Raw genomic sequence first — 22,799 nt, 5'->3', positions numbered from 1 at the left:
ATGCGTGGGCCGGGCAGCGCTGCCGGAGGTGCTTGGCCTGCCCACAAAAGTAACAGCGGGGCCCCCCGGGGTTGCCAGGCCGTCTTGCAGCACAAGTTTGTGGGGGGATGGGGGGTGTCTCGGGGTCGGCTGCTACTTTGGCCATTTGTTGTACCTTTGCAGAGCACTGAGCACTCAAAATTTTCCAGAATCATCTTAAATGAGTATCAGTTCAGCTGATAGTAATCTTGCCTTTCAGTCATAATTCTGGGCTCAAGTCCGACTTCAGGACGTGGAACATGAAAATCAAGGCTAACAGTCTGATGAAGTGCTGTCGTTTGAATGAGATGTTAATTTGCTCTCTCAGATGGACACAAAAGATCCCATGGTACTACTTCAAAGAAGAACAGGGGAGTTATCCATGGTGTTCTCAATATTTAGCCCTCAATCAATATTGCAAAAAAAAGAGATATCTGGTCATTGTCACAATGCAATTTATGGGAGGTTGCTTTACATAAATTGGCTGTCACTCTTTCTGAATTACAACATTCCAAATTACTTTGGAAGTACTGCACTGGCTGTAAAAACAATTTGAGATATCTGCCTGTGAAAAGCACTACATATAAAGAAAGTCCAATATTGGACTTCATTTTATGAATTTGCCAAAGAGACAGGAAGTCAGGCAACTAAGTGCAAGCATAGCCGTGAATCTGAATAAAGGAATTATGGGACAATTTAAAGGTTATAAATACATACAGTGAGATATCTCTTTGTTAAAAAGGTGAAACATAAGATACAATACAAATCATAAATTAATGTACTTTAAATTACCAGTAAGACAATGGTAACCTAATTTGACAACAAAGTTCCATTTCAGCCCTGACTTTTGTGTCAAGTACTTATTGTCCTTTATTGTTTACATAGAACCATAGAGAGTAGTATCATTGCAACACAGAAGGAGGCCATTCAGCCATATTTTCTGTTTCTGTAAACATTTGTTGGAAAGAGTTTTGTAATCTCATTTAAATTCCTTACATCAATGCTTTTGGTCATAAATGAATCCGTACCAATTCATCAGATATGGCATGGAAACAATTGAGCATTTTTTGTTTTTGATTTTGGCCTCAAATCAAACATCTCAACCTTATAATGCTAACACTGACATCATTAAAGACAGTAACATAAACATCATCCTTCAATATACTCCAATCAATATCAGATATAAAACAAAAGCAAAATTTTGCAAACATTGGCAATCTGAAATAAAGGAAAACAGAAACTGCAGTGAAAATGCAGTAGGCCTGGCAACCTCCTTGGAGAGTTAAACAGAATTTGTGTTTCAGGTGTGTGACTTTTCATCATCTGATGGTGGGTCATAGGGATTCTTCGGAAACCGGCGGGGCGGGTAACTCCCGAAGTAGTGGCGTGAACCACTCCGGCATCAGGCCGCCCCGAAGGTGCAGTATCCTCCGCACCTTCAGGGACTAGGCCGGTGCCGGAGTGGTTTACGCCACACCAGCCGGCGCGGAAGGGGCTTGGCGCCACGCCAACTGGCAGCGAAGGGCCTCCTACGGCCGGCGCGGGTTTGCGCATGCGCGGAGCGCCAGCGTGTGCTGGCGTCATCCCAGCGCATGCGCAGGGGGCTTCATCTCCGTGCCGGCCATCGCGGACCATTACACCGGCCGGTGCGGAGGAATAGAGTGCCCCCACGGCACAGGCCCGCCCGCGGATCGGTGGGCTCCAATCGCAGGCCAGGCCACCATGGGGGGCACCCCCCGGGCTAGATCCACACCCCCCCCAGGACCCCAGAGGCCGCCCGCAGAGCCAGGTCCCGGCGGTAAGTACCTATCGTAACATACGCCGGCGGGATCGGCCAAAAACGGGCGGACACTCGGCCCATCGCGGGCCAGAGAATCGCTGGGGCTGCCAACGGCCGCCGACCGGCGCAGCGCGATTCCCGCCCCTGCCAAATCCCCGGCGCCAGTGAATTCAGCAGCCGGCGGGGGCGGGATTCACACCGCCCACTGGCGATTCTCCGACCCGGTGGGGGGGTCGGAGAATCCCACCCCTGAAACGTTGGACAGCACATTCCAGGCCTCATGGAGACAGGATGGGAGGGTCCGGGTCAGGGAATTAGGAGGGCACTGATTGGGATAGTACCCTAATACATTCTTACCTCAGGGGAAATTGGCACCCCACCCCCTTCTTCATGGCTCTCCAATGGCTAAACAAGCCCCCTTCAAACCCTGCTCTCAACTGGAGCCACAATGAGTATCGGGCCGCAATTGCAGCCAGAGGCTATACTGCAGAAGGATTCCTTCAAAGCAGCTGTGTCCTCATTTATTCTTTTCAATTTTAGAAGTCTTCAAGGCATACCTCCACCTTGAGACACCCAGATGGACTCCCACCTGCATGACAGCATTCTTCTCTCCTAGTGGCAACCCCCATTCTCAGGTGCTCCTCCCAGCTGTGCACTCACCCGTCACCCCTAACTGGGCAGAATTCTCGGTGGCCTGTTACTTGGCTGCCATTGGAGGCAAATTGCGCAGGTGAGCAGGGCTTGGACACCATCTAAGTCTGGACCCATCTTTGGTCCCAAGACACCTGCTACAAAATTCTGCCCTTTAATTCAGAACTAAAACATTTGATCAAGATCCAAAAATGCGCCGTACAGTGTGGCAACTAGGGGATTTTCACAGTAACTTCATTGCAGTGTTAATGTAAGCCTATTTGTGACACTAATAAAAATTATTATTTCTATTGTTAGTAACCAACTTGGTAACATAATTTAAGATGTGTACTCACCCTACAACCACTATAATGAAATCTAGTAAATTCCAACCATTCCTAAGATACGCATTGGGGTGAAAGAGAAGTCCATAGGCTATTACTTTCAAAAATGCTTCCACTGTAAAAATGATGAGAAAGAGATATTCCACTCGTTCCTGTAATTAAAAAAGAGAGAATGATGTTATTGTGGTTGCACTAAGTGTACTTAATTTAAATGAAAGATATGTCATTACATGCGATCAGTCATCACACACTCATATTATAGCACTGCACAAAGGAATTTCATGGGATTTTTCCATTGACCACTGAACCTCAGCACCTGCACCTGAAAGTTAAGGGGCTGGATTCTCTGCACCCCAACGCCGAAATCGTGGTCGGCGTGGGGACGGAGAATCCATTTTCCCGCAAGGAATCGGGACCGGCGCCAGTTCCCCGATCCTGCGGGCCCTGAAAAGTGGCGTACTCGGGGAGTACTCGCCGCTGCCTAGGCCTACCTGGGGCCATTGCCAGTGGCCCGCTCTGCCATTCTCCGCCCCCGACCGACCGAGGTCCCGACTGCATCGATTTAATGTGGTCCAGCCGGTCGGGATACTCGCATGGTGGCTGCGGACTCAGTCCGTGGGCGCCCTGGTCGGGGCGGGCCGATCGGTGGCTGGGAAATGTTTGTGCCGGAGGACAGGGTCGGGCACGTGGCCGATTGGAGGTTTATGTTTTAGGGTCCAGCTCCGCGTCCGATCCGCCACGGAGCACAGCGCGGCCGCTGGAGGCTCCCGCCCCAGAATTGCGGGGGCCCGTATCTGCAGCAAAAGCTGCTAGATCTACGCCAGATCCCTGCTAGCCCCTGCAGGGCTAGGAATTTGTGGCCCTTTCACGCCAGTTTTTCTGGCATGAAACTCCACAGTTTTAGAACATAGAACATTACAGCGCAGTACAGGCCCTTCAGCCCTCGATGTTGCGCCGACCTGTGAAACCACTCTAAAGCCCATCTACACTATTCCCTTATCGTCCATATATCTATCCAATGACCATTAGAATACCCTTAGTGTTGGCGAGTCCACTACTGTTGCAGGCAGGGCATTCCACACCCTTACTACTCTCTGAGTAAAGAACCTACCTTTGACGACTGTCTTATATCTATCTCCCCTCAATTTAAAGCTATGTCCCCTCGTGCTAGACATCACCATCCGAGGAAAAAGGCTCCCACTGTCCACCCTATCCAATCCTCTGATCATCTTGTATGCCTCAATTAAGTCACCTCTTAACCTTCTTCTCTCTAACGAAAACAGCCTCAAGTCCCTCAGCCTTTCCTCATAAGATCTTCCCTCCATACCAGGCAACATTCTGGTAAATCTCCTCTGCACCCTTTCCAATGCTTCCACATCCTTCCTATAATGCGGTGACCAGAATTGCACGCAATACTCTAAATGCGGCCGTACCAGAGTTTTGTACAGCTGCAACATGACCTCATGGCTCCGAAACTCAATCCCTCTACCAATAAAAGCTAACACACCGTACGCCTTCTTAACAACCCTCTCAACCTGAGTGGCAACTTTCAGGGATCTATGTACATGGACACCGAGATCTCTCTGCTCATCCACACTGCCAAGAATCTTACCATTAGCCCAGTACTCTGTCTTCCTGTTATTCCTTCCAAAATGAATCACCTCACACTTCTCCGCATTAAACTCCATTTGCCACCTCTCAGACCAGCGCTGCAGCTTATCTATGTCCCTCTGTAACTTGTAACACCCTTCCGCACTGCCCACAACTCCACCGACTTTAGTGTCATCTGCAAATTTACTCGCCCATCCTTCTACGCCCTCCTCCAGGTCATTTATAAAAATGACAAACAGCAGTGGCCCCAAAACAGATCCTTGTGGTACACCACTAGTAACTGGACTCCAGTCTGAACACTTCCCATCAACCACCACCCTTTGTCTTCTTCCAGCTAGCCAATTTCTGATCCAAACTGCTAAATCTCCCTGAATCCCATGCTTCCATATTTTCTGCAGTAGCCTACCGTGGGGAACCTTATCAAACGCTTTACTGAAATCCATATACACCACATCAACTGCTTTACCCTCATCCACCTGTTTGGTCACCTTCTCAAAGAACTCAATAAGGTTTGTGAGGCACGACCTACCCTTCACGAAACCGTGTTGACTATGTCTAATCAAATTATTCCTTTCCCGATGATTATACACCCTATCTCTTATAAACCTTTCCAAGATTTTGCCCACAACAGAAGTAAGGCTCACTGGTCTATAGTTACCGGGGTTGTCTCTACTCCCCTTCTTGAACAAGGGGCCAACATTTGCTATCCTCCAGTCTTCTGGCACTATTCCTGTTGACAATGATGACTTAAAGATCAAAGCCAAAGGCTCAGCAATCTCCTCCCTAGCTTCCCAAAGAATCCTAGGATAAATCCCATCCAGCCCAGGGGACTTATCTATTTTCACACTTTCCAGAATTGTTAACACCTCCTCCTTATGAACCTCAAGCCCTTCTAGTCTAGTAGCCTGAATCTCAGTATTCTCCTCGACAACATTGTCTTTTTCCTGTGTGAATACTGACGAAAAATATTCATTTAGCACCTCTCCTATCTCCTCAGACTCCAAGCACAACTTCCCACGACTGTCCTTGACTGGCCCTACTCTTACCCTAGTCATTCTTTTATTCCTGACATATCTATAGAAAGCTTTAGGGTTATCCTTGATCCTACCTGCCAAAGACTTCTCATGTCCCCTCCTGGCTCTTCTTAGCTCTCTCTTTAGGTCCTTCCTAGCTAACCTGTAACTCTCGAGCGCCCTTACTGAACCTTCATGTCTCATCTTTACATAAGCCTCCTTCTTCCTCTTGACAAGTGTTTTGACTGCCTTAGTAAACCACGGTTCCCTTGCTCGACCACTTCCTCCCTGCCTGACAGGCACATACTTATCAAGGACACGCAGTAGCTGTTCCTTGAACAAGCTCCACATTTCCATTGTGCCCATCCCCTGCAGTTTTCCTCTCCATCCGATGCATCCTAAGTCTTGCCTTATCGCATCATAATTGCCTTTCCCCCAGATATAACTCTTGCCCTGCGGTATATACCTATCCCTTTCCATCACTAAAGTAAACATAATCGAATTGTGGTCACTATCACCAAAGTGCTCACCTACCTCCAAATCTAACACCTGTCCTGGTTCATTACCCAGTACCAAATCCAGAATTTTGACGCCGGTGTGGGGACATAGTCCCAATAACAGAGAATCCAGCCCCAGATGTATATCCCTGTGTCATCCTTATCCACAGAATTTAGTGGTTCTGCTACTTAATTGCACAATCAACATTTTCTTCACCTCCCCTACTGCAATACACCCCAGTTAGTTTAATCTGAATAAATAATTCAGGTGTTTTAACTACTCACATGAACACATATGCATCTGTAGAAAGCTTTTCTTGTGATAGTCTACGTTGGAAGTTGGATTTGCCAAACATCAAAAAACTTTAATTTTAAGATATTTAAATCATTTTACCTAATTGAAATTAATACTGTACTCAAGAATAATTGGTATTACAAAATTATATTTGCTTTTGAGAACTAATTAAATAGTTATGCACATCTTTGGCTTTACACCAAAATCTTGAACATTTCTGGCGGATAAGTGTTAACCTATGGGGCCAGATTCTCCAATTCTGAGGCTAACTGCGGAGGATCTGCGGTGTTTTGCGTGGAAAAACTCGGCGGCACTCCCTCACCGATGCTGCGATCAGTGAGGGGCTAGCAATCAGGCCATGACACCTGCCGTGCGTGGACACGACCTGCCAGATAGTGCCCCCATGGCCACCCCCCACCAGTCCCCCCAGCCGTCGCAGAAGCCCTCCCCAGCCAGCAGCATGGCTCCTGCCTGACTGTGGCGGCGCTGGACACAGCCTGCAGCCACCACACCGGGTTCCTGCACGGCTGAGATCAGAAGTGAACTGCGCCATCGTGAACTTGGCGCATTTGGAGCGGGGCATCGGAGGAAGGCCTTCAACTGACGCGCTGAGGCCGTCCCAGCGGCATGCGCCGCGCACCACGATGAAGCTGTTTCGGAGGGGCGAGCAGGGAAACCTGCGTCAAACAGACACCGCTCCCGAATTCGGTGTCAAAAGGCATTTTCCGCCCGATCGCCGATTTAGAAATCAGCATCGGGGAACAGAGAACCTCGCCCATAATTTTTTAAAATACCAAGTTCTCATAATAGAATAATAAATGAACCATCAATACTGTTTTATGAAAAGCCTTTCATTCTTCCCCAAATGACACTGACCTGATACTTCTGCTATGTAGGTCAACTCATGAGTTGAAGAAAAGTATAATTAACTCTTTACAATCTAGTGCACCATTTAGATATGTGAGAGAAACATATATATGCTGAGATTTAACGCTTAGTGGAGAGCTGTCAAAGACAGAAGGAGAAATGTGCAATGTGCCTGCTCCTGCCCAGTCCCAGTTAAAGGTTGCTGGCAGAGTGCATCAGGGCAACAGAGGGGTTGCATCAGGGGAGCAGCATTCAGTGAAGAAGCAGTCATTAAAAATCCTCAGCAGTCAGAAGGCCTACTACTATACTTGCAAATCCTAGACTTCCTGAAGCATCCACCATGACTGTTGACTGTGTATTCAGATATTCACTCACTGGTACTGATTGAGAAAAGGCAATAAGGCTGCTTGAGGAATGGCAGAGGCACAATCATGGGAATCCTCATGGTTACATGATGACTTTTTGCATGCCCTCCAACAGTCTATGACTGAACAGCAGGAGGTGCTCCTCTGTCGGGAAGTGGAGGCGTCCCTGCCTAACCAAGCAAGCCTGGATATAAGTGGTGGCATTGGTGAACAGGCATGGGGTGGTTCATAGAATATGGTTCCAGTGTTGCAAAAGGGTGAATGGCCTTCTTCCTACTGCAAAGGTACGGAATATTCCAACTCTCATTATGGGTGCCTTTATGGGAGAGTATGCATATGTTATGCATGGCAGATGTTAGCCAGGGAAATGGATGAATGGTCCCTGCGTGTCCACATTGCCAAGTCAAGGAGCATTGGTAGCTGCCTGGACTTTCAGTGGCTGGAACATGAAGGTGGGAAACTGCACAGGAGGAGTGAAGCATCAGAACATGTGGTTACAACCCTGAGGGGTTGATCCTTCCAGATTTTGAATTCAGCATTGCCCCACAGCCTTCACGGGAGGAGTACCCACAATACTTGTAACAGGACAGCGGACTGGTGGGTGAGTGCCATCCCTGGCACTGCAACTTGTTCTGACCAGTCAACAGGGGAACAGGTCAGTTGGATGAGGAAAGGCCGGAGTTAGTGCTGGGACTGGTGAGGATCCAAGGGATCCTCTCTCAGTTGACAAAAATGGACCAGGCCAATCAACAGGGGGACATATCAGTTGGACAAGGATAAGCTTGAGTTAGTGCAGGAAATGGTGAGCGACTTCCGGTTGCGGCGATGCGGAGCTAAGCCACACATTTCGGCAGCTCCCGCTAGAACGGACTTTTGGGCTCTCCGGAGGAGCCCCAACGGAACCTTGCCCCAACGGAACCTTTTTGATCTAATCCCGTGTGGGAAGGTGAAGTAAGGTCCTCCTTCCGTCGTGTATGGAGGGGACTAGTGGTGGAGGGACAAAAAAAGAGGCTTTGGAGCAGCGGGAGAAACGAGGGGGAGAAAACAAGATGGCGGAGGGCGAAGATCGAGCAGCATGGGGGCCGGACCAGCAGGAGTTTCTTAGGCACTGCGTGGAGGAGCTTAAAAAGGAGGTGCTGGAGCCAATGCTGTTGGCGATCGAGGGACTGAAGGCGACCCAGAAGGCCCAGGCGATAGAGCTCCGAGAGGTGAAGGAAAAAACTAATGTGAACGAGGACGAGATCTTGGACCTGGCAGTGAAGATGGAGGCGCACGAGGGGCTGCACAAGCGGGGGGCCGAGAGATTCGAAGTCCTGGAGAACAGGTCGCGGAGGAAGAATCTCCGGATTCTGGGTCTCCCCGAAGGTGTGGAGGGTGCTGATGCTGGGGCGTATGTGAACACGATGCTCCATTCGCTGATGGGTGCGGAGGCCTCTCCGAGTACCCTGGAGCTAGAAGGGGCTCACCGGGTCCTGGCGAGGAGACCCAAGGCTGGTGAGCCACCAAGGGCGATAGTGGCGAGGTTCCATCGTTTCGCGGACAGAGAGAGTGTCCTGAGATGGGCCAAGAAGGAGCGGAGCAGTAGATGGGAGAATGCGGTGATCCGAGTCTACCAGGACTGGAGCGCGGAGGTGGCAAAGAGGAGAGCTGGCTTCAATCGGGCCAAGGTGGTGCTGCATAAAAAAAGAGTGAGATTCGGAATGCTGCAGCCAGCGCGACTGTGGGTCACGTACCAGGACCGACACCACTATTTCGAAACGCCAGAAGAGGCTTGGACCTTTATCCAAACGGAAAAATTGAACTCGAACTGAGGGGCTGTGGTAGTGGGGAGATGTTGACTGTATACAGGGTTGTAAATATGGGTAAAGAATGTTTTACAGGTGGGACGATGGATGGGGATGGAGAAAGAGTTTTTGAAGGGGGGACAGGGGGGAATGTGGGCGTCGGTGCTGGAGGGAGGTGAGACTCGGGGATGGGGGAATTAGGATAAGTCCGCAACAGGAGCTGCGCCACAGGGGGCGGGGATGGCTTAGGAAAGCGTGGGCTTTTTCCCGCGCTAGGGGGGGGGGGATGGAGGAGCGCAAGGAGGAGGAGGGATTTCCACACGGGGAGGGGTCAACGGGAAGGCGGGGGAAGCCGGGGTCAGCAGGAGTCAGCTGACTTACGGAAGTATTATGGGGGGAGCAAAAGAGCTAGATTTGGATCTAGCAGGGAGGGGGGTGGGGAGGGGGGGGGGGGGGGACAATAGGGTTGCTGCTGCAATCGCCGAGGGGGAACTGAAAATGGAAGAGGTGGTCGGGGCGGGGGATCCCCGTCTGGGGGACTGGAGAGTGCGGGAGACGCGGGCACGGGACTGGCCTAAAATAGGAGATGGCTAGTCGGCAGGGAGGGTAGCCCCCCAATCTGGCTGATCACGTGAAATGTAAGAGGCCTAAATGGGCCGGTTAAGAGGGCCCGAGTGTTCGCGCACTTAAAGGGACTAAAGGCAGACGTGGTCATGCTTCAGGAGACACATCTGAAGGTGGCAGGTCAGGTTAAGGAAGGGATGGGGAGGACAGGTGTTCCATTCGGGGCTGGATGCGAAGAATAGAGGGGTGGCAATACTGGTGGGGAAGCGGGTGTCGTTTGAGGCCAAGAACATAGTGGTGGACAACGGTGGCCGATACGTGATGGTGAGTGGTAGGTTGCAGGGGACGGGGGTGGTATTGGTAAATGTATACGCCCCGAATTGGGACAACGCTGGATTCATGAAACGTATGTTGGGGCGTATTCCGGACTTGGAGGTAGGAAGTTTGATAATGGGTGGGGACTTCAACACGTTGTTGGACCCAGCACTGGATCGCTCCAGATCCAGGACCGGAAAGAGGCCGGCTGCGGCCAAGGTGCTCAGGGGGTTTATGGACCAGATGGGGGGAGTAGATCCGTGGAGATTTGCCAGGCCTTTGGCCAGAGAATTCACTTTTTTCTCCCATGTACACAAGGCCTACTCCCGGATAGATTTTTTTGTTCTGGGCAGGGCATTGATCGCGAACGTGGAGTGGATGGAGTATTCGACCATAGCCATTTCAGACCACGCCCCTCACTGGGTTGAATTAGAGCTGGGGGAGGAGAGGGACCAACCCCGCTGTGGCGGTTGGATGTGGGACTGTTGGCAGACGAGGAAGTGTGCGGGAGAGTGCGGGGGTGCATCGAAAGGTATCTGGAGGCCAACGACAACGGGGAGGTGCAGGTGGGAGTAGTATGGGAGGCGCTGAAGGCGGGGGTTAAGGGAGAGTTAATCTCCAACAGGGCTCATAGGGAGAAGAGAGAGGGCAGGGAAAGGGAGAGGTTAGTGGGGGAGATTTTAAAGAGTGGACAGGAGATATGCAGACGTCCCTGATGAGGGACTACTCAGGGAGAGGCGAAGTCTCCAGACGGAGTTCGACCTGTTGACCACAGGGAAGGCAGAGGCACAGTGGAGGAAGGCACATGTATGAATATGGGGAGAAGGCGAGCCGGATGCTGGCACATCAGCTCCGTAAGAGGATGGCAGAGAGGGAAATAGGTGGAGTCAAGGATGGAAGGGGAACTACGGTGCGGAGTGCGGTGAAAGTGAATGAGGCATTCAAGGCCTTCTACGAGGAGCTGTATAGGTCCCAGCCCCCAAGGGGAAAAGAGGGGATGCGACGATTCTTGGACCAACTGAGGTTCCCGAGGGTGGAGGAACAGGAGGTGGCTGGTTTGGGGGCGCCAATTGGGGTGGAGGAGCTGGTTAAAGGACTGGGGAGCATGCAGACAGGGAAGGCCCCGGGACCGGATGGGTTCCCAGTGGAGTTCTATAGAAAGTATGTAGGCCTGTTAGCTCCGTTGCTGGTAAGGACTTTCAATGAGGAAGGGGAGGGGGGGGCCCTGCCCCCGACAATGTCGGGGGGTGATTCACGAGGACCAGGCGGGATTTGTAAAGGGCAGGCAGCTAAATACCAATGTGTGGAAGCTACTGAATGTGATTATGATGCCATCGGTGGAGGGAGAGGCGGAGATAGTGGCATCTATGGACGCGGAGAAGGCCTTTGGCCGAGTAGAGTGGGAGTATCTCTGGGAAGTGTTGAGGAGGTTTGGGTTCGGGGGAGGGTTTATTAGTTGGGTTAAGCTCCTGTATAGAGCCCCGGTGGCCAATGTGGTCACAAACCGGCGGAGGTCGGAGTATTTCCGGCTGTATCGAGGGACGAGGCAGGGGTGCCCCCTGCTGTTTGCATTAGCAATTGAACCTTTGGCCATGGCGTTAAGGGAGTCATGGAAATGGAGGGGGGTGGTCCGAGGGGGAGAGGAGCATCGAGTGTCGCTGTACGCAGATGACCTGTTGCTGTATGTGGCGGATCCAGTGGAGGGGATAGTTGAGGTCATGCAGATCCTAAGGGAGTTTGGGGACTTCTCGGGCTATAAGCTCAATGTGGGAAAGAGTGAGCTCTTTGTGGTGCATCCGGGGGATCAGGGAAGAGGGATAGATGACCTACCGTTGAGGAGGGCGGAAAGGAGCTTTCGATACTTGGGGATCCAGGTAGCTAGGAGCTGGGGGGCACTGCACAAACTTAATTTCACGCGGCTGGTGGAACAGATGGAGGAGGACTTTAAAAGGTGGGACATGTTGCCACTCTCACTAGCGGGCAGGGTAAAGTCGATTAAAATGGTGGTCCTCCCGAGGTTTCTTTTTGTATTCCAATGCCTCCCAATTGTGATTACCAAGGCCTTTTTTAAGAGGGTAAGCAGGAGCATTATGGGATTTGTGTGGGCAAGCAAGACCCCGAGGGTAAGGAGGGGGTTCCTGGAGCATAGTAGAGATAGAGGAGGGCTGGCGTTGCCGAATCTGGGTGGCTACTACTGGGCAGCCAATGTGGCGATGATCCGTAAGTGGGTGATGGAGGGAGAGGGGGCGGCATGGAAGAGGTTGGAGATGGCGTCCTGCAAAGGAACGAGCCTGGGGGTGCTGGTGATGGCACCGCTGCCACTCTCGCCGACAAGGTACACCATGAGTCCGGTGGTGGCGGCAACGCTAAAGATCTGGGGGCAATGGAGACGACATAGGGGCGCGATGGGAGCCTCGGTGTGGACCCGATCAGAGATAATCATCGGTTTGTCCCAGGAAGGATGGACGGGGGGTTTCAGAGCTGGTATCGGGTAGGGATTAGAAGAATGGGGGACCTGTTCATCGATGGGACGTTTGCGAGCTTAGGGGCGCTGGAGGAGAAATTTGGGATACCCCCGGGAAATGCCTTCAGGTACATGCAAGTGAGGGCGTTTGTGAGGCGGCAGGTGAGGGAATTCCCGCTGCTCCCGGCACAGGGGATTCAAGACAGGGTGATTTCGGGCGTATGGGTCGGAAAGGGCAAGGTGTCGGCGATATACCAGGAGATGAAATAAGAGGGGGAGGCTTTGGTAGAGGAGCTGAAGGGTAAATGGGAAGAGGAGCTGGGGGAGGAGATTGAGGAGGGTCTATGGGCTGATGCCCTAAGTAGGGTTAATTCCTCTTCCTCGTGTGCCAGGCTTAGCCTGATACAATTTAAGGTTGTTCACAGAGCGCATGTGACGGGGGCGAGGCTGAGTAGGTTCTTTGGGGTGGAGGACAGATGTGGGAGGTGCTCAGGAAGCATGGCGAACCATGTCCATATGTTTTGGTCATGCCCGGCACTGGATGGGTTCTGGAGGGGAGTTGCGAGAACGGTATCTAAGGTGGTGAAAGTCCAGGTCAAGCCAAGCTGGGGGCTAGCACTATTTGGAGTAGCGGACGAGCCGGGAGTGCAGGAGGCGAAAGAGGCCGGCATTCTGGCCTTTGCGTCCCTGGTAGCCCGGCGAAGGATCTTGTTAGTGTGGAAAGATGCGAAGCCACCCAGTGTGGAAGCCTGGATAAATGATACGGCAGGGTTTATCAAGTTGGAAAGGATAAATTTTGCCCTGAGAGGGTCTGTGCAGGGGTTCTCCAGGCGGTGGCAACCGTTCCTAGACCATCTCGCGGAGCGTTAGATGGAGTTCGGTCGACCGCAGCAGCAACCCAGGGGGGGTGGATGGGGGGGGGGGGGGGGGACATCTCTTTCTGGGAGGGGGGGGAAGAGGGAGGGATAGGGAAGGGGGGTTCTTCGGGGGGGCATCTGAGCAAGAAAAACATAAACCATCCGGAAAACTGATATGTACGGGAGGAATCCAATGTACAAAGTTTTGTATCATATTGATTTGCCATGTTTATGTCTTACTATGCTAGTTTTTTCTTATTTTTTGTTCCGGGGGGGGGGGGGGGGGGGGCGGGGGGGGGTTGTTTATATGGTTGAAAATTCTGTTAAAAATTCACCCTCTCTTTGCATTGGGGGGATGAAGGAGTGCGACTGGGATGAGAAAACATATTGTCTGTAGCAATGGTTAAATACACACACCTCTGTGACATGTATGATTTGTGGAAGTTCTCTTTCCACGATGCAATAATCCTGGCTCAGTCTTTACCTGCAGGGTTGAGTGGTACTTATCCTTGTGCTTTTATCAACATATCAGTCCTCCCCACCAGCAGCCACCATCTACAAGTAACCGGCATTGACCTCTGAGGAAGAGGATGGGACCTCAGAGAGAATACCGTCCAATCCTTGTGCCACACCTTCCACTAGTTCATATACTTGCACTTTGGTGGGCATGCACATGTTGGCCAGAATCACCAACTAGTTGAGCAACACACAGCTGTTAAGAGTAGGTGGCAGTCCAGGCCTCTCACTGGGAGGTGTATGGGTGTTCCACTCAATGTTAAGCTCCAGACGACGATGAGCCTCTGGAGTTGTCCATGAGGTGGCAGACATTTGAGGTTCAACAGAATGTGCATAAAGATCTGGTAGCACGTCCACAGGATATTTGAGTCCTGACAAGGGCAATGGAGGAGGTGATGAGTGCGGTGAACTTCTTTTCATCTGCACATGTGGCTTCATTGAGTGATTAGTGACACTCTTCAAAAGCAAGAACCAGCAGCACAAACAGGAAATGCTGGGTATATGTGCAAACCACTGAATTGTCACTGAGCAGAAACAGGCTGTCGAATCTCCACCAAGTCCTCATCTCTCTCAGGTGAACAGGAAGGTACTATTTGAGTTCATGTTGGCAGATGAGTAACAGCTGTGCATTTTGGGGCACCTCCATGGCTGCTCCTGATGGTGACAGGGTCTCCTCCATCTTTCTGCTAGTGACAACATGCCTCAGCGTGCCATGGCGACAGACTCCTGCCAGAAGGGCAGGACAGGTCACAATGTCTTCATAGCCTCTGGTGACCAGTGGATCTCTATAAAGGTCATCAAGACCAAAGGGCATTAAGGTCAGCAACCTGCCTTCAAGCACAGCATGAATGAAAAAGTCACTGTCAACAAATATGGGTCTTCATGGGTGCTCTTTCAATGTGTTAAGCCGAGTATTATGTTGTTCTGATAAACCTCATTAAATGATCATCACCTATTATGATGGTGTCATCTTTGTGTGAGGTCTTGCTGCTACATGATAATGATAAAGGCAGCAAGCCTCTGGTTGCATTCGGTGGATCTTCAACGACTTTGCTGAGAAACATGTTAATGTGAGCATTTGAGAAGTTGGTAGTTTATTGTTAATCGCGGTTGACAGACAAAAGATGGCATGTACTAACTGCCATCAACGGCGATCATGGATAGGCCGTCAAATTGTTCTGTGGACCACCTCATTATCAGGGATTCCCATGTCTCCCTGCTGCCCACCCTCTGCTTCCCTTCTTGCAGTTGGCATGTTGGTCTAGCTGTTAATGATCCTCTTCTGAGACATCATTGGATTCTTCATCTGAGGAGGCTTGCCAGTATATGATGCCTTCATCTGCCAGTTCTTTACCACTCTGCAATGCTAATTTAGCAGTCTGAAGAAATTGACAAATGATCAGAGAGGCCCAAGTCGGCACATACTGTTGGATGCTACCAAATTGGTCCAGACAATGGTTGCGCAAGTGGAAACATAGCTCATCTTGTATCTTTCCAGAGCCTAAGAATGCAGATTCCTGACTGCCGTCATGAGCCACCTTTTTAATGGACAGCCCTTGGCTCCAAGTATCCAACTATCTTCTTGTATTGTTGATGCAGTCCAAAGATGTGCAGGTTAAGTGGATTGGTCATGATAAAATGCCCCTTAGTGTACAGGGATGTGCAGGTTAGGTTACAGGGTTACAGGTATAAGAAGGAGCGGATAGGTGCAGGCATGATGTGCCGAATGGCCTCCTTCTGCGCTGAAGGGATTCCATGATTCTATTGATGTTAAACTGACTGACTGTAATTGCCGGAGCTACCCGTACAATCATTTTTGAATAAGGGCGTAACATTCGCAGTTCCCCAGTTCTCTGGACATCTCCCCTGAGTCCAGAGAAGACTGGAGGATTATGACCTGTGCCATAATCTCACTTTCTTCAATGTCCTTGGATCCATCTCAGCCTGTCCTGGAGCCTTGTCAACGTTCAGTATCGTCAGTCAATTCAACACTTCCTTCAATTTTGAACCCTTCTAGGGACAGAGTTTCCTCAACTGCCACCATGTCCTGAGCAGCATCCACCTCCTTATTAAGACAGATGCAAAGTATTTATTTAATACCTTGTCCCCTGCCTCCATGTGTAAATCCCCTTTTAGGTCCCTAATTGGCCCTCCTCCTTTTACCATCCCCTTACTATGCCTGTGTCTTTAGCACTTTGGGATTCCCCTTTATGTTGGCTGCCAGTCTTTTTTAATAATCCCTCTTCACTTCTCTAATGTAATTTTCACCTCTTGTTTGTTATCTGTAACGGAGGTTGCATTGTGTTGTCACAAAGCAAAAAGTTGGGAAGTATCCCTCAATGAATAACAGCCAAATGACATAAATTCATGTACATCAGTGTTGAAATTTGCTCCTTTGAATGCCCCAATCAAGTCTAGGGGCATGATTTCACAAAAATATTTCGAAGTATAATTTTGGGTACAATTGGCAGGGTGTTTCTCAACAGCCATGTTGGTGAGACTGCAGCCTGTATTTAATGGAACTTAGTGCCGAAAATGAGCTCCCATGATTGAATTTCCCTGACTGGCTGTTTCACTGTCTGATTTGCAGACACGTGTCTCAGCTTCTCACTGTTAACACAGATATAGACATAGAACATACAGTGCAGAAGGAGGCCATTCGGCCCATCGAGTCTGCACCGACCCACTTAAGCCCTCACTTCCACCCTATCCCCGTAACCCAATAACCCTTCTTGACCTTTTTGGACACTAAGGACAATTTAGCATGGCCAATCCACCTAACCTGCACGTCTTTGGACTGTGGGAGGAAACTGGAGCACCCGGAGGAAACCCAATCAGACACGGGTAGAAACTGCAGACTCCGCACAGTGACCCAGCAGGGAATCGAACCTGCGACCCTGCCGCTGTGAAGCCACAGTGCTAACCACTGTGTTACCGTGCTGCCCATGACAAGGGGGAGCTGCTTTTAAATGCTACATTATCACACTCCCAGTCAACATACAAGCATGACAGCATGCAGACCTGCTCCTCGCTTTGGGGATACCGATCTGGACAGGATTCTCGATGTCGTGAATGAGAGATGGAGCATCCCGTTCCCACAAGGAGATCGGAGGACCAGCATCAGGTGTCTGGACCGGTCTGGTGGAGCCCTCCAATATAGTCCCCAGACAGTGTTGCGCATCATGGTTGTGTGCTGCACCCTTCACATCCCAGTGCTTCAATGGAGTGAGGAGTGTCCTGAGGAGGCGATGGATGAGCAGTACTTATCTGATGAAGTGGACGTCAAGGTGGCCGATGAATAGGAAGGCCTGGAGAAGTGGAGGAAGGCCGAAAGGCTGTGGCGATGGCCAGAAGGGGCAGGACAGCTCGCAATGTCTTCATATGCTTCTGCTTCATGGATGAGCAAGATTAAGACCAGTAATTAGAATAATAGAATAGAATCATAGAATCCCTAAAGTGCAGAAGGAAACGAGTCAGCCCATCGGGTCTGCTCTCTGAAAGAAATGAATGAAATGAAAATGAAATGAAATGAAAATGAAATGAAAATCGCTTATTGTCACGAGTAGGCTTCAATGAAGTTACTGTGAAAAGCCCCTAGTCGCCATATTCCGGCACCTGTTCGGGGAGGCTGGTACGGGAATTGAACCGTGCTGCTGGCCTGCCTTGGTCTGCTTTAAAAGCCAGCAATTTAGCCTAGTGCGTTAAACCAGCCCCTACATATGAAGAGCACCTTACCCAGGCCCACTCCCCCGCCCTTTCCCCATAACCCCACCTAACCTGCACATCTTTGGACACTAAAGGGCAATTTTAGCATGGCCATTCCACCTAGATAGCACATCTTTCGACTGTGGAAGGAAACCGGAGCATTACATCCACTCAAGTTCATGCCCCTTCCTATCTGGCTGCTAGCAATGCACATCCTCACTGATATGCGTAATGGGCTTTTGTCATAGGAAGGGATCGTTTGCCCATAGTCCCAGAGTTGCAGGAGGATGAAGATGACTTGCAGTGCATGCAGTGCATTGTTCCTCAAAATGCTACTGCGAATGTTTGACTACTGTCTGGCTGAAGACAGCTCGCGAATACTCAGTGACCAGGGTAATATTAGGTTGATGTTGCACAGACAGTATCCTGATGTAGGTTTCTCCTTAGTTGGGATGCCCCTGAAGTTCAAAGTCACCGGAGGCAGATGCATACTTTTCATAGGTTCCATTGACTGAGATGAGACATTCACAATGACTGGGTTGAGTAGTGGCCATCACCATCATGGGGGAGCTCCTCATTAGCAGGGAGACCCTGGCATGGCTGTGTTCTGTCACTGTGAGGGAATGCCAACCAAAGAGCTGGCAGTCTTGCGGAGAGAAGATGGAGAAGCCACTGTATGTGAACATCCAGCCTTTCAGTGGAAGATGGGTGTGGTTGTCTCAGTGGCACTTCATGGAGAAATCTTATGGGAGCAAGGAGCCACAGAGAGGTTGCAAAAAGTGAGATTTATTTCATTGATAGAGGTGATTGATGACTTGCATAGATGGTCGCTGTCTGCAATTGCCTAACAGCCATGCCCACGCTTTCAAACTCTGCTGCCACTTCTTAGTGTATCCTCATACACAGTGGAGGTGGAGGCAGCCTGTTGTCTGCCACACCCTGTTCTCTGTGTTCTTGGCAGACACACTCTGGTAGGCCGAAACCTGGAGGGCCCCAGCCTGTTGTCGAGGTTCTGCAGTGTAGTGGTGCCACCCTCCTTGTCCTGTTTGCTGGAGCTGTCTCAATCACAGGAAGAAGGGAGCCAGATGGACTGGACACTCCCATAGTCTCCTGGGTGGAAGGCTCAGTGCCACGTACTAGTCAGAGTAGGAATGACAGGATAGGCAGGACGAATGTGTGGCTTGAGAGGTGGTGCAGGAGGGAGGGATTCAGATTTTTGGGACATTGGAACTGGTTCTGGGGGAGATGGGACTATTACAAATTGGACGTTCTACACCTGGGCAGGACTAGAACCAATGTCCTTGGAGGATTGTTTGCTGGCGCAGTTGGGGAGGGTTTAAATTAATGTGGCAGGGGGATGGGAACCAATGCAGGAAGTCGGAGGGTAGTAAAGAGAGGATAGAAACAAAAGTCAGTGAGGAGAAAAGTGGAAGGCAGAGAAACAGATTGAACTGTGTTTATTTCAATGCAAGAGGCCTAACGGGCAAGGCAGATGAACTCAGGGCATGGATAGGTACATGGGACTGGGATATTATAGCTATTACTGAAACTTCGCTAAAGGAGGGACAGGACTGGCAGCTCAATGTTCCGGGCACAGATGCTATAGGAAAGATAGAACAGGAGTTAAGAGAGGAGGGCGAGTTGCGTTTTTGATTTGAGACAGTATCACGGCAGTACAGGGAGAGGATATATCCGAGGGTTCACCAACTGAGTCTTAGAACTGAAAAATAAGAAGGGTGAGATCGCTTTGATAGGAATTTACTATAGGCCCCCAAATAGTCCGCGGGATATTGAGGAGCAAATATATAAAGAGATTACAGATAGCTTCCGGAAAAATAGGGTGGTAATAGTTGGGGACTTTAACTTTCCCAACATTAACTGGGACAGCCATAGTATTAGGAGTTTGGATGGAGAGAAATTTGTTGAGTGTATTCAGGAAGAATTCCTCATTCAATATGTGGTTGGCTCGACCAGAGAGGGGCAAAACCTGACCTCCATTTGGGGAATAAGGAAGGGCAGGTGACAGAAGTGTTAGTGAGGGCTCACTTTGGGACCAGTGACCTTGGGCGAAATTCTGCGGAAACAACGCGATGTCCGCTGACTGGCGCCCAAAACGGCGCAAATCAGTCGGGCATCACGCCGCCACAAAGGTGCGGAATGCTCCGCATCTTTGGGGGCCGAGCCCCAACCTTAAGGGGCTAGGCCGGCGCCGGACGAATTTCCGCCCCGCCAGCTGGCGGAAAAGGCCTTTGGTGCCCCGCCAGCTGGCGTGGAAATGACATCTCCGGGCGGCGCATGCGCGGGAGCGTCAGCGGCCGCTGATGGCATTCCCGTGCATGCGCAATGGAGGGAGTCTCTTCCGCCTCCGCCATGGTGGAGACCGTGGCGAAGGCGGAAGGAAAAGAGTGCCCCCATGGCACAGTCCCGCCCGCGGATCGGTGGGCCCCTATCGCGGGCCAGGCCACCGTGGGGGCACCGCTTGTGGATCTGCCGGGGGCTGGCGTGAATCACGCCCACGCCAGTTGCCGAATTCTCCGGCACCGGATATTCGGCGGGGGCGGGAATCGCACCGCGCCGGTCGGCGAGCCCCCCCCCCCGGCGATTCTCTGGCCCGCGATGGGCCGAAGTCCCGCTGCTGGAATGCCTGTCCCACCGGCGAGGCTCAAACCACCTCTCTTCCCGGCGGGGCTAGGCGGCGCGGGCTGGCTCCGGGGTCCTGGGGGGGTGCGGGCTGATTTGGCCCCGGCGGGTGCTCCCATGGTGGCCTGGCCCGCGATCGCGGCCCACCGATCTGCGGGCGGGCCTGTGCCGTGGGGGCACTCTTTTCCCTCCGCCTCGGCCACAGTTTTCGCCATGGCCGACGCGGAAGAGACACCACCCCTGCGCATGCACGGGGATGTCATGCCAGCAGCCGCTGACGCTCCCGCACATGCACGGACTTCCGCCGCTCGGCGAAGTCCTTTTGGCCCCGGCTGGCGTGGCGCTAAAGGCCTTTCCCGCCGACTGGCGGCGCGCCAACCACTCCGGCGCGGGCCTAGCCCCTCAAGGTGAGGGCTTGGCCCCTAAGGGTGCGGAGAAATCCGCACCTTTGGGGCAGCCCGACACCAGATTGGTTCACGCCACTCCATCCCGCCGGGACCACCAGCCCCGCTGGGTAGGGGGGGAACCCGCCCAATAAGTGGGAATCTTTCAAAATGGTGTTAACTAGGGTTCCAGGTGAGCACAGTCCACTTAGAGTGAAGGGTAAGGCTCATAGAAGGAGGGAACCCTGGATGACTCGGGATATTGAGGCCATGGTCAAAAGGAAGAAGGAGGCATATGACATGCATAGGCAGCTGGGATCAATTGGATCCCTTGAAGAGTATAGAGGTTAACGGAGTAGAATTAAGAGATAAATCAGGAGGGCAAAAAGGGGACATGAGATTGTCTTGGCAGATAAGGCAAAGGAAAATCCAAAGAGCTTTTACAGATACATAAAGGGTAAAAGGGTGACTAGGAAGAGGGCAGGGCCTCTTAAGGATAAACAAGCTAATCTATGTGCAGATCCACAAGCGATGGAAGAAGTCCTAAACAAATATTTCACGTCAGTATTTAATGTTGAGAAAGGCACGAATGTTAGGGTCATTGGGGAAATAAAAAGTGATGTCTTGAGGAGTGTACATATCACAGAGAAGGAGGTGCTGGAGGTATTAAAGCGCATCAAAATAAATAAATCCAGGGGACTGTGGTGTTGGGTGCTCTGAGGTACAGATGAACCAACACGGTTGCAATTGGTACAACACTGTTTTATTTTAACTTGTTATTTACAGATCTGTCCTTGTACTCAGCACGTGGTGACTCTCTGAGTGTGTTGTTAATCAGGTCCTGTCCTTGTCCTGGTCTCCAGATCTACTGACCACCAGGTGTCGTGTTTCTTGTCTTATACTGTCTCTGTCCTTGTCTGTGATTGGCTGTCGTGTTATGTGTGCTAATTGGTCTGTTGGTCTGTCTATCATGATGTGTGTGTTTGGATATCATGACAGGGACCTGATGAAATGTATCCCAGGACATTGTGGGAGGCTATGGCGGAAATTACCGGCCCCCTAGCGGAGATATTTGAATCATCAACTGCCACAGGAGAGGTGCCTGAAGATTGGAGGGTGGCAAATGTTGTGCCCTTGTTTAAGAAGGATAATCCTGGGAACTATAGACCGGTTAGCCTTACTTCTGTAGTGGGTAAATTGTTAGAAGATATTCTGAGGGACAGGATCTACAGGCATTTAGACAGGCAAGGGCTAATTAGGGAAAGTCAACATGGCTTTGTAAGGGGAAAGTCATGTCTCACCAATTTGATTGAGTTTTTTGAAGGGGGAACTTAGAAGGTAGATGAGGGCAGTGCAGTTGATGTTGTCTACATGGACTTTAGCAAGGCCTTTGACAAGGTACCACATGGTAGGTTGTTGCAACACATGGTAGGTTGTTGGAAAAGGTTAAATCTCATAGAATTCAGGGTGAGGTAGCCAATTGGATACAAAATTGGCTTGGCAACCGAAGCCAAAGGGTGGTTGTGGAGGGTGGTTTTTCAAACTGGAGGCCTGTGACGAGCAGTGTGCCTCAGGGATCGGTGCTGGGTACACTGTTATTTGTTATATATATTAATGATTTGGATGAGAATGTAGGAGGCATGGTTGATTGCAGATGACATCAAGATTGGTGGCACAGTGGATAGTGAAGAAGGTTATGTAAAATTGCAACAGGATCTTGACCAATTGGGCCAGTGGGCCAATGAATGGCAGATGGAGGACCCACTCAGTTAATGGTAGAGAGTTGGGGAGAGATCTTGTGGTATAGGTTCATAGCTCCTTGAAGGTGGAGTTGCAGGTGGACAGGGTGGTAAAGAAGGTATTCAGCATGCTAGGTTTTATTGGTCCGAATATTGAATAAAGAGGTTGGGACGTCTTGTTGAAGTTGTACAAGAGATTAATAAGACCACACATGGAATACTGTGTTCAGTTCTGTTCACCTTATTATAGGAAGGATATTGTTAAACTATAAAGAGTGCAGAAGAGATTTCCGAGGATGCTATCAGGACTTGATGGTCTGAGCTATAAAGAGAGGCTAGATAGACTGGGACTTTTTCCCCTGGAGCATACGAGGCTCAGGGGTGATCTTATAGAGGTCTATAAAATAATGAG

General features: G+C 50.6%; 1 protein-coding gene across 1 annotated transcript in view; it reads right to left on the bottom strand.

Moving 5' to 3' along the window:
* The window catches only part of cacna1c (calcium channel, voltage-dependent, L type, alpha 1C subunit), a 1,623,635-nt gene that overhangs the window by 1,216,076 nt on the left and 384,760 nt on the right, over positions 1 to 22,799 (bottom strand). Inside the window, exon 4 of the mRNA XM_072484617.1 lies at positions 2,785 to 2,924. Within this exon, the coding sequence (XP_072340718.1) occupies positions 2,785 to 2,924 (140 nt within the window). The remainder of the gene's footprint in view (positions 1 to 2,784; positions 2,925 to 22,799) is intronic.

Source organism: Scyliorhinus torazame, chromosome 19 (assembly GCF_047496885.1).
Source record: "Scyliorhinus torazame isolate Kashiwa2021f chromosome 19, sScyTor2.1, whole genome shotgun sequence".
Taxonomy (NCBI): domain Eukaryota; kingdom Metazoa; phylum Chordata; class Chondrichthyes; order Carcharhiniformes; family Scyliorhinidae; genus Scyliorhinus; species Scyliorhinus torazame.
Note: the sequence above shows the minus strand (reverse complement) of the source record. Positions and strands in the feature narration are given on the sequence as shown.